Source organism: Carassius gibelio, chromosome B11 (genome assembly GCF_023724105.1).
Source record: "Carassius gibelio isolate Cgi1373 ecotype wild population from Czech Republic chromosome B11, carGib1.2-hapl.c, whole genome shotgun sequence".
NCBI classification, from domain to species: domain Eukaryota; kingdom Metazoa; phylum Chordata; class Actinopteri; order Cypriniformes; family Cyprinidae; genus Carassius; species Carassius gibelio.
Genome location: NC_068406.1, coordinates 9811608 through 9824227, shown reverse-complemented (window position 1 = coordinate 9824227; position 12620 = coordinate 9811608). Strand labels below are relative to the sequence as shown.

Genomic DNA, 12620 nt, shown 5'->3' with positions numbered 1-12620 from the left:
ATAAATATTCTGTGCACTCTCTTAATGAATTAATGTCATAAACTGCATGTAATTGTACAAGGTTTAGATGGGCTGTAGCATTTCAAGTCAAGTTTATTTGTATAGCGCTTTTTACAATACAAATTGTTACAAAGCAACTTTACAAAAAAAAAAAAAAAACTTCAATATTTAGTAATAGCTTATAAGTGGTGACTGTCAGTTTGTGCACGTATGACAGGATTTGTAGAAAAATGTATACAAGTCGTAGTCAGCCATCATTCAGCATGTCAGACGTCACTGTTTAACGTAATATTAAGCACCCACCCATTGGAGGAAAGAAATGTGGATGGTTCAGTTTTTTTTTTCCTTTCGAGAAATCCATAATACCATTGCATACGTCAAATTTCAACACCTTTTTAGTAAAATGAAAGAAACTGCGCCCTTAGAAAGAAGTTTCTTCTGTTTGAGCATATTGGAGCAGCTGTTTCACATTTACAGGATCACATATTTACATTTATGCATACTTTTTACATTTATTTACTACTGAGAAGTATTTATTTATTTTAACTATTATTTAAAAATATTTGATAAACAGGAAATAAGAAATACTTTTTGGAGCCAGAAAACATAATTGCAAACACCTAATGGTTAAAAGTCTTGTTTGTTTCTCATTTTCAAGCAGACTAACTTGACATTTTCACACTCTTTGTTTTACAAGTTCAGGTTTTTTTTTTTTAAAGTCACTCTTAAACTTCCCTTTTTCCAGAAACTTATTTATCATATTTTTTCCACACTCACACTCATAATGTAATCTGAGGGCACCCTTAAGGGGTAATATAAAACTTATGTAGAAGTAATAAAACTTATGACGTTCCAGGAAGTCCCGTATATGGAAAAAGGCATCCAACTATGGCAATAACTGAATAAAATGTGGGTACAGACAAAACAATAAACATACAATTGCTACAATATATGATTCATCTGTGTTCTTCAAGTCATCTTGGGTATTTTTATACGAATATAATATACTTATAATGCAATTCTATCAATTTACAGAATAATACAGGCCTAGGCCTAATGATTTCTTCCTCATTCTCTGATATGAAACCATGTCAGACCACAAAAGGAATTTATTTTTTTTACACTCGACTGTTAATTGAATTTAGATAAATAACATATCATTAAATGTTCTCTGTTTGACAACAGGGTTGCAAACAGGCTCACACACATTGCAATTTTATTCATCATACAGACTGGTTTTCATAGTTGCCGCTCTGTACAGCCTGGGAATGTTTCTAATTCCTCAGTTATGTCGACATCGACATTCTTCTTGCTCTTGTGCGTAGTGACAAGAAATAATAGCCTATTGATCATGTGTAAAAATAAATAAATAAAGGTGTAAAACTAAAGTTGTAGTAAAGTACGGATACCAGAAACATATACTTAAAAACGCACAAATGTGGCTTGCACGTCTTGACTTACACAGATTTTACTACACTGCCATCATGTGTTGGAATTTAGTATCGCGACTGCTGACGACTAGATGTGTATGGAAACAACGATATAATTACAAACTTTAAATCTTAATCTTAAAAACTACTCAAATCAAGTTGGTTTTAGTAGTAACTGCAAAATAAGCACTTTGTATTCCGGCTATTTCTAAACTCTAAATCTTAATTTTATCTTAATTCATATGTTAAAGAATTATACTAGCAACATGAGTGTCTCAAATATCCCCGTTATTCTCAAATAATTCAGACAACTATGCATTATGCATGTGATTGTTTTTCTTTTCCTTTCTTTTTTTTTTTTTTTTAGAAACATGCAGTTTTGTCATCATTTGAGATCTCTAAAGTGCAGTAAAATTTTCTTTTGAAGGAATAGTTCACCCAAAAATTGTCATTTTCTGAAAACATACTCATCTTTAGGCCATCCAAGATCTGGATGATTTTGCTTCATTAGAGCAGAATTGAAGAAATGTGGCATTGCATCACTTGCTCACCAGTGGCTCCTTTACAATGAATGGGTGCCGTGATAATGAGAGTCCAAATGGCTGATAAAAACATTGCAGTAACCCACACCACTCCAGTCCAACAAGGTATTGTGAAACAAAAATCTGCATGTTTGTAGGAAACAACTCCAACATTAAGACTTTTCAACTTTAAACCAGTTTTCCGATTTCTGAAATTTAGGATGCTACATTTCTCCAGATCTTTCATGACAACAAAACAAACAAAAACAAACAAACAAACTCATCTAAAGCTTGGATTGAAATGTGGATCTTAAAGGAAGATGTTGCACAAAAAGACACCAGTACAAGAGTTACTCATTAAAATGAAGATACATTTTATTTCTTTTCTTAAAAAAACAAACAATACAAAAAAAAAATCTGAGAAAAAAGAAAAAAGAAAGAAACAAACCTAAATCAAGCACAAAAAACAAAACATTCATACATTTTTGGACAGCTAGGTTAAAAACCAATTTATAGACAGCACGAGTGGAAATTATTCAGAGATGCCTGGCAGAAAGGATCGAACCTAGTCAGAATGCCATGTATGCGCTGTAGACAGAAAAGCCCCTTGAAATGCATCATGGGATATACATCATATGTGTCTGAAATTAAAAACAAGCAGCAACAGAAATATATATTTAATGAGCAAACACACATAAGGTATGAATGGTACAATTCTTCTCCATCCTCAGAGTGCAAATATGCCTCTCGGTCACATCACAGATGCATCTGATCCAGGACTGAAGAAAAACAACATTGGACTTTTTAAAACATTTGCTCGGCTGAAGAGATCCCTCAACAACAGCAATACAATCTCGGACAAAAAACGGTACAAGTCCCGGTTTCTGAACGTTTAGCTTCACGGTACAATAAAAAAAAAGAAAAGAAAAAAAAAAACAGGCTTTGTAAGGCAGAAACTGTGAGCAAGACTCTCGATTCACATTTCTCGTGCAATTAACCGTTTTAAGCCCGATCTCAGAACACTCGCTGCGTGCCTCTTTAGAGAGAAGAGATGAAAGCATTCGTACTGCAGCCTTTTTGCGAGATGATCTGGTGGACGAAAACAAAAACAAACAAAAAAAAAAAACACGCATAAAAGTTCAGAGTGAAATGAGCATGAATCTAGAAATATTCCAGGTTCGAAATAAGCTTAGCTCAATGAATGAAATCTGCAGAACAGATTATCACAGAAAATAATTCAAAATCATATCTCAAACAAATGCACTTACAAGGGAGCAAACCTTGTACTGTTGCTGTAAAGACTTCCATTATAAGTGCACAACAAACTGAGGTACAAAGCTTTAAGATTTTCGGTGGAAATTCTGCAGATTTCATAAACAGAAATTGACCTTTTTAACCCAGGATATTCTATTCAAACAGTGACAACATTATTGTTTATACTACACAAATCGAGACAGTTTATTTAAAAGGTAAAACTACAAACTGAATCGCAAACCCTTGATAAAATGTGTACCACGACGAAAGAAAGTCTCAAACATGAGCTTTAGATAGCATTAATTTCTCCATCTTCAGCTGATGATCAACATGTAAAGAGCTGCAAGCGCATGTTGAATAAATACAAAACGAATCCTCGGATAAGCACGACCCTGACCGCTAGTATAAAAACAAACGCTGTCAACTATTACGAAACTTTCTAACAAATGGCTTTCTAGTCACTACACAACAAACGCATCGGATCTCATTCAGGGAAACGCTGTTGTAAAACTTTGCAAAACTTTTCATAGGTAAATTGCTGTATTTTGTGGTAAGTTTCGCAAATGCGGTTTTGCAAACAAACTGAATGCAACAACACGGTGCTTGTTGGTAAAAACAAGCACAATCTAATCGGCTGTAACAGTTTGTAAACAATTGTGTTCACACTTTTGTTTTTGAGTGAGGCCCTCGGTTGCGATACTTTACACACGAATGGTTTTACGAACATTTTATACAGCAATTCATTTTATGAATGAGGACCATCAGCCGCAACAATGCAGAGTGAACCCTACGCTTTATACAGGTTATAGAAATAAACGAGCAAAAGCATTTTGGGAGAATTCGGTCATGTGATCACCCTGGGCGAGCAGCGACACTACTTGGTTTGTAACGATGGGCTTCCCTCAAGATTATACACCCATAAATAAACAGACTCAGACACATTTTACTCAATAATATATATAGATATATACGCTCACAAGTTCTGGGAAAATGTCCTTCGCGATATGGAAATTAAAAAAACAAAAAAAAAAAAAAAAAAAAAAAAAAGTTCAAGCCATTGAGCCAGGCCACAACAGACACTGAAAAAAATCTGAAAAGCAAACAAAAAAAAAAAAAAAAAAAAAAAAAAAAAGGGTAAAGGGAAATAGAATAAAGGGACAAGGTTAGTAACATGGCTAGTCTTCCCCGGATTGAGCCTCCTCTTCTGAGCCGTCCTCTTCCTCATCTTCTTCCTCGTCTTCAGGGGCTTCATCCTTCGTCTTTTTGGATGGAGGAGACTCCTTCTTCTCCACCTCTTCTTCCTCCTCCTCATCTTCAAGAGGGCTCTCGGGTTCCTCGTCGTCTTTGGGCGAGGATTTCTCCACTGCTTTAGTAGAACTCGGTCGACCTTTCCCTTTGCCTTTCATAGGGCTGGGGTTCACTGAGGGACAAACAAACACGTTTATAAAGTTTGGGATCAATAATATATATTTTTTTAATGTTTCATTCAGGAAGGATAAAGATCATCAAAGAATTGTGAAAAAATTCAAAAAGAAGCAGCAGCAATTGTGTCAATATTGATCATAATAATAAATGTTTCTCGTGCATCAAATCAAAATATTAGAATGATTTCTATAGGATCACACTGAACGCTAGTAATGATGATGAAAATTCAGCTCTGCCATTACATGAATATTACATTTTCACCAGAGACAGTTTATAAGAGACATGCCACTTCCTCAATACAACTATATAAGGAAAACCCGTAACGGCAAAGATGGCGGTTGTATGCACATGTCCCGCCCCTCCTGCTGGAAAGCCAATCATCTGCTTTTAACAGTCAAACTGGGAAACATTTAAGCCCATCGACTGATTCCACTGACGTATGCGCACAGTTGAGGAACCCTTGCGCATGCGTTTTAAACCTTATTTTGGGGCAAAGTCATCAAAAATGTTCAGCGATTTTTATCATATTTCACTGCTATTTCTATGTCCTGGTGACCAGTGAAAGTGCAGTTCTGACTCTCTGCCCATTCATTTAGATAGGAGCTGGTCTTGTTATTCCGAAATAGCTGCCCGGAGGCATTGCCAAGATGGAGGCCGAGGGGCACGACTTGCCTGAAAGGACTTTGATTTTCACATATTAAAGGAACACTCCACTTTTTTAGAAAATAGGCTCATATTCCAACTACAATTTTACAGTTTTACAATTTTTTTATCCATTCAGCCGATCTCCGTGTCTGATGGTAGCACTTTTAGCTTAGCTTAGCATAGATCATTGAATCTTATTAAACTGTTAGCATCTTGCTCTAATTTATTTTTTGTCGGTCTTAGTACACGATGTAACTACAGAAGAGTCATGTTTTAAATAGGATAAATATAGAAACCTTCCTGCCATTTTTGAGCGAGATGCTAACGGTCTAATCAGATTTAATGATCTATGCTAAGCTAAGCTAAAAGTGCTGCCGTCAGACCCCGAGATCAGCTGAATGGATTCAAAAAGGGTAAAACTCAACCGTTTAATTCCAGGGAGGTTGGAAAATTAGCCTTTTTTTTTTTTCAAAACTATTGGAGTGTTCCTTTAAAACAAAAATGTTATTTCAAAATAGTACTTATTTCATAATATTACTGTTGTGCAGTAGGTTTAATCAAACTTCTAAATATTTGGCATATATTCAACAGCCTCCGGCCAACAACCTTTTTAAACAATACACTACTTAAATGAGAAAATTAAAGGAATAGTTGACCCCAAAATGATAACGTGTCATTATTTAATGCTAACATCACTTATAGATAATTTCAAGCCTGTATGATATTCTTTGTTACGTGGAACACAAAAAGAGATATTGAAGACTCAAGAGTGGCAGTGGTTACCTGTGGCCTTTAGTCGGGGTTTAGGGGACTTCTTGTCCTTCTTCTCCACTCTCCTTCCTCCTCTCGGCACTACTTTTTTGCCTTTCTTTTTGGAGTGCCCATAGTCGCTGTCATCATCATCATCCACCATGAAGTCTTCGTCACTGCCTGACTCTTCTGCAACAGAGAAAATTGTAATATATGAGTGCCTTATTACTGGCTTAAGTAAAAAGGCTTAGATTATTATTCAATATGTTTTACAGTGCGTTCACACCAGATGCGACTTGCACAAATAAATTGTGCTATTCGCACGTAGTTGGATGCTTTTTGAGTTCATTTGCTTCATTCGCGCAGGAAATTAACTTTACAAAAGACGCAAATTTGGGTCAAGGGAGGGGCTTTTGCAGTTGAGTTCATGCAGCCTTAGGATTTCAACCACAATTTATTCGGATCATTTTCAAAATATTACTGGCTTCATAATATGCACTCTCAAAATAAGAGCACTCTCAACTCGACATCCTTCTGACATTCGCCGCTGACTCTGAAATCTCTTTAGTGGTTCAACATAAAATATAATTTGCTTTGGGTAAATCTAACAGGTAATCTTTGGTCTTTATTCAATTACCGTATTTTTCGGACTATAAGTCGCACCTGAGTATAAGTCGCATCAGTCCAAAAATACGCCATGACGAGGAAAAAAACGTATACAAGTCGCATTTATTTAGAACCAAGAGAAAACATTACCATCTACGCTGTACGCTGCTCAGTGTAGACTACAGGAGCACTTAGCAGCATCTCTGGAAGCATAGAGCAGTGGTTCCCAACCTTTTTCCTTGGGGCCCCCCCATGTACATATTTAACAATCCATGATTGTTATTTTGTATATATAAATACACACATATGCATGTATATATTTAATATTTTTTTTTTATTTATATATAAATTATTTCTATTTATATATAATATAAATTATGTATAAATGTTTATACATGCAAAACAAATTAAATTAATACATGCATATGCGTGTATTTATATACAAAATAATTATACACAGTTCACACACATATATGATGCAAACACAAACTTTTATTTTGGATGCAATAAAAAATTTTTCCCAGCACTAATATATATATATATATATATATAGAGGTGTAACGGTTCACAAAATTCATGGTTCGGTTCGATAAGATACAATTGTGTCACAGTACGGTTAGGTACGTTTTTGATACCGCAAAAAGAAATGCCAGAGAAATTTCCTTGATTTCTTTTTTTTATATTAAAACTAACATAATAAAGTGTGATATTTTTTACTTGGAGTAATTCTGGAGCTAAAATTGATTCTTCTTATGAGCATATAAAACAAAACATCTTCTTGGAAAAAATGAAATTGTAGTAGTTATAAACCAAGGTTTATTTTATTTCAGATTAACATTTGAGGGCAGCAATTGTATTCATGTCAAAATAAAACCGTCGTAATGTTACTTGAAGGCATTATAGCCTACTATTCCTGCCAAACTTTCATGGTTCGGTTAGTGTTACTACAGTAAATCCATGGTGAATGTTGCAGATCTGGACACTGGATAGTTCATTCACGGCACAATGTTTCTTCCTGGTTTCCACGCGCTGTTTGATCCGTTAATAACGGAGAAATGTGAATGTTTCTCTCTAGATCTCGCAGCGATGTTATTACTTCTGTGGCAAATTCAAATGCTTTCTTTACTGGATCTCTTATTAGCGCTGTGTAGTAACAGCATGATCACGATCGGCTCGCGCTGCACTGGTCCAAACTGATAAACGGTCCGTCAACCACACAATAACGAGCAGTTTAGTTCCGCTTGCATTATGTGTGCCATTTGATGTTGGGCACTGTTGTGGTCGCGTCGGCGTCTCTTACATTATGAGCGCGCTTGCCACGCGCAATGCGCCTACATTTGAAATAACAAAATTTTTATTGAAATTGGCATTGTTAGCATATGATTTTTTAAAAACTTTGAAAAAATATTTTTATATAAAATGATTAGTAGAACATTTTATGCATCTTTGTTCACCTCAAAGCATGGCGCGGACCCCAGGTTGGGAACCAATGGCATAGAGCACCCTCTGGCAGCTGTAGACGTTAATGTTTTCTCTTGGTTCATTTCTCCTGGTTCATATCAAATTAATTTTTATAAATAAGTCGCACCTGACTATAAGTCGCAGGACCAGCCAAACTATGAAAAAAAATGCGATTTATAATCCGGAAAATACGGCAATCTATTTCTTCCAAGCAAGATCCTTTTTATTCCCGTTTCTGTAAAAGTATGAAGTATCATCATACAGCTCCGGGTATCACATACAGCGACGATGACTTTGTTCTCCATTGTTGTTTTTGATACTCCCTCGACTCGCTACGTCGCAATCACTTCACTACTAGAGCAAGCTCCTGATTGGTTAACAGGATGCTACATTTCAGATTTTTTAAACGTGCTTCAAAACAACTGAAATGTTAAATTTGCATGCATCTATCACAAGAATAGTGTCTTTTGCGCCGCTTCATTAGCATGAATTGCGCCACAGGATGTCTATTCATGACTTAACATGTAAATCACTCGCGCTAAACGCTTCATTCGCTTCTGGTGTAAACGCACCAATATCTTTTGCCAGGCAAAAATCTTTAGCATCTGTACACGATGTTAATAATAATGATGCTTAATTAGAGTTTAACAACAGAGTTAAAAACTAGCACACTTACGGTCCAGGTATGCCTGCTGTTCCTCATCCTTTTCCTCATCCTCACTGCCTCCGTCTCCCAGAAGGATTTCTCTCTGTTTGGACACGGCCTTTGACGCAGCCTGCCTCACCTGCCTCGGTTTCCTGCTCACCTCTTTATCATCATCATCACTGTCATCTGCAGAGGAATCACAAGTGTTATGCATATCAGATGCACCCATATTTACATTCATGCTTCATTTCTGATTTCAGCACCTGCACTCCTAAACTGTGATTGTTTTATATATTGATCACATGATCTTATTCCGTCTTAATGGGCAGTTCTTAGCCAAAATAGGACTAGATTTAGACTAGACTATGCTGATAGTTTAACGTCTGGTGCTTCATGTTTAATGCATGTCTTGTGTATCTGCGACTCACCTCCACCTCGTTTCCTCTTCAGAGACTTTTTGCCTGGCTTCTCTGCCTTTGCTTTCTTTCCCTTTTTGGCCTTTTTGTCATCAAAGTCACTTCCTCCATCTTCGTCTTCCTCTTTCTCTCCAAAGTCGTTGTCTTCATCACTACCGAAATCATCTGCAAAACACAAGATAAGCGATTAATCATCTTTGTATAAATCTATAATTCAACTACCGTGGATGAAACTAACGTAATTCACCTGCTGAATCATTTTTGGATTTGGAGAGTTTGTCATCGGAGTCCTCGCTGTAAGACAAGAGAAAAGGAGTGTTAGTAGTTTGCTCTTTGAAAGAAAACGTTCTACTGTGTGGTATTTATTTCCTAGTTATAATTAACTGCCGCATATGTGGGTCATAGGAGAAAATGGATCTCAAAAAGGTTTGCGTTCCCTGGAGATCCGAACGCATGCGAAAACCAGTCAGGAAATACACTCTTTCGCACCATTTGGTACATATTAAGTTATTCAAAACGCATTATTCTGATACTACTTGTTGAAACACTAAAAATAGACAGATTCTTGCCTCTCTTCCTGCGAATTCTTAGACTTCTTGTTCTTGATTTCACGAGGTGGAGCACGTATCTTCTTAGTTGATTCCTTTTCTCTCCCATAGTCCTCATCTGAAGACAAAAACAAGGACAGATTGAACCAAGTACACAATAGCACAAACTGATTACATAATATGAATGCTTATATGCCAATACGGAGTAAACATGCAATTAGTACTGTTGACATACATTAATACTTTTCCGAAGCTTAAACAATGGATTTAGAGATGGTTTATTACCTGCATCGTCAGATTCGTTGAACTGGGAGTAATTCACCACCTTTCTGTTCCTGTAAGAGAGACAACAAACTGTGAAGAGAGTTTCCAAGCACACATTTGTGATGCAGCGGTGCATGTGGAATTAATTCACGTTTTAAGGGCTTACAGACCATCGGAAGGTGGTCAGCATTTCTTCAGGAAACTAAAGCTCATTTAACATGCCTCGCTTCGTTATGTTTTCTTGAATTAATGATCGTTAAACAGTACCTTAATTAGCATTTCAATGAGGGTTTCATTAATACTGCAGTCTTGTCCTATTTAACCACTCAGGCCACTCAACAGTGTTGAGATGCTTGAAGAGCTACAAGTTACTTCGAAGTAATTAGATGGATAATAAGACTTTTTGGATTATAATTTTGAATACACTAGAGGGGAAATGGTGTTGAAACCATTTCCAACCAGAAATTGCTAGTAAATTTGACAAATAGTTACAAAGAAATGGCAGGTAACACACAATTTTTAAGTATTGAGACCGAATAGTATTCTCTCCTATTATTCACAAAAAAATTAATTCAGAGAACACAAAGATATTATACAGAATACAATATACTTTAAAACATTTTAAAATGCCCAGGAATGTTGTCATTCACCATTTCCTTTTCATCAGAAATAATAATTTAAGCTTGCGAAATCAGTTCGGCGGAAATGTCTCATTTACACGTTTATTAGTAACAATAGTTAGTACTGTCAGACTCTTTTCATAATCTGTGTTTTAATAACAGAGCTTATTCAAGTTTTATTGTAAAACCAGTATATTTTGCCAATGGTGGATGTTTGGGAGGGCAGCGCGGGACCATTTTAAAGTCGATACATGATGAATGCGTGAAGGATTTCATCTTTTGTAGATAAAAATAACACCTAGCCATATATACTAATCTGCTTGTGTCGTTTGAACTCAAAATGTGGAGAGTGAATATAAAATTTTTATATTTTTGTGGTATTATGGGGGAGGTGTGGTCGCTCTAAGCCACCCCGCCCCCCTCTGACGTCACCCGCGTCGTGTTAATTTAACGGTATCAAAAAATAAAAAAAATCCCTCTAACGTGCTTCCCTGTTCAAAAACACCAACGGGCTTTCGCGACCCATTATTTCTGCATCACTGATAGATTTGCGCAAATATGTGCGCACAACAGGTTACAAAATCACTAGAGAGGGCCAACGAGCACCTTCAGAGGGGATTTATTACCCCTCCTGACGCTTTGGCGAGGATGAATGGGAAGCCATATTCTCACAAAGAAACACGAAACCTTTGAGAGTTTCTCACACAACACGTATATATTCTGAAATGTAGGTAGGTGATGCACAAGCAACATCAGATTGCAGAATCCTTGTCTAAGAAACGTCTAACGTTAGCCATAAATATAAAAGACACAGTCCTCCGCCACTGGGAAGGGGACAACGAGCAAAATACATTCACGTATGAGCAAAAAACGTTACGAAATCGAGCTCTAAACAAGAAGCTTAGGACGCCTGGCACATGCGTGAAGCCCAGGACTCAGCAGGACGGATGGAAACACACGTACCTCACTGGTCTTGCCATTCTGCAGGAATACTGTAGAGGTTAAAATTGTGAAAGAGCAGAAGAAAATGCAGACGAAATGTGGTATTTTAAAACACAAGAGGGCTAAAGGTGACGTCGCCAAACCAACGCCCTCTCCTTGTGGTAAAAAATGAAACAATGCGGGAAACACTCCTGCTCTACGAAAGTATTTAGTTTAAATTGTACCTTCAGCTACTCAAAATGGTGAATAAAACAAACTGAAACTGCAGCCTTCGCTCAACCTAACGATTGGAGGGTGGGCGGGGAATTGTTGTTTAAACCCCGCCCACTCGGCCAGATTTGCCCAGAGAGCGACGCTATTGGTCAGTTTGAACGAGTGTTTGATTTGGGATTGGGTTTCGCGGCTGTCGATCAGACATAGGGTCTCCAAAGCAATTACCCTCCCCCTCTTTTGCGGATAGGTTGAAACAGCATGGTTCAGAAACAAAAAGAGGCCCTTACGATATGCAAGACGTCCCAGTTTAAGTGTAGACCAACTTTGTTTCCTTTGAAATTAAGTTAATATAAATTAATAAGTGCTTTAAGTAATGGAAACCCCCAGTGTATTCATTTTTGCAGGATAATGGCCTAAAATGGGATTTTAAGTAGACTATTACTGCAAATATATTGATAGTAATGCTAACGGTAAACATTCCTAATATTGCTTAACCCTGATATCATATTCCATTATTTAAATTCATATGATAAGAATGTTAATGTTCATTATTATTTGAATGAGAAATCATGTAAATATATATTTTACTTCCCTCATCATTCCAAATGATGATTCTCAGTTATGAAGAAATGCTGTAAACCTAATCTAATGTCCCCAGACCATCTCCCCTCAGCTTGGTTGGCTTTGTTCTGTTTGATCAATTGACATTGTGTCTCAGTAATGATCTTAGTTTGTTGATCTTTCAGTTTTTTTCTCTTTCTCTGAAATAAAGTTTGTGTAAATTAATGTGTGATTTGAGAGCATAGAAAAGAAGGGGTTTAGAAAGGTTTAAGACTCACAAAGTATTGATTTTAGCTGACTTTTACTCTAAAATGTGCC

General features: G+C 36.6%; 1 protein-coding gene across 1 annotated transcript; it reads right to left on the bottom strand.

Moving 5' to 3' along the window:
- Nucleotides 1–2301: 2301 nt before the first annotated feature.
- LOC127968647 (nuclear ubiquitous casein and cyclin-dependent kinase substrate 1) lies at nucleotides 2302–11812 on the bottom strand. The gene is made up of 8 exons (XM_052569961.1): nucleotides 11550–11812; nucleotides 9988–10037; nucleotides 9724–9820; nucleotides 9402–9448; nucleotides 9167–9319; nucleotides 8769–8924; nucleotides 6059–6214; nucleotides 2302–4625 (listed from the first exon to the last, which is right to left on the bottom strand). The coding sequence occupies exons 1-8, from the start codon at nucleotides 11564–11566 to the stop codon at nucleotides 4381–4383; spliced, it is 921 nt and encodes a 306-aa protein (XP_052425921.1). The 5' UTR covers nucleotides 11567–11812; the 3' UTR covers nucleotides 2302–4380.
- Nucleotides 11813–12620: the final 808 nt, after the last annotated feature.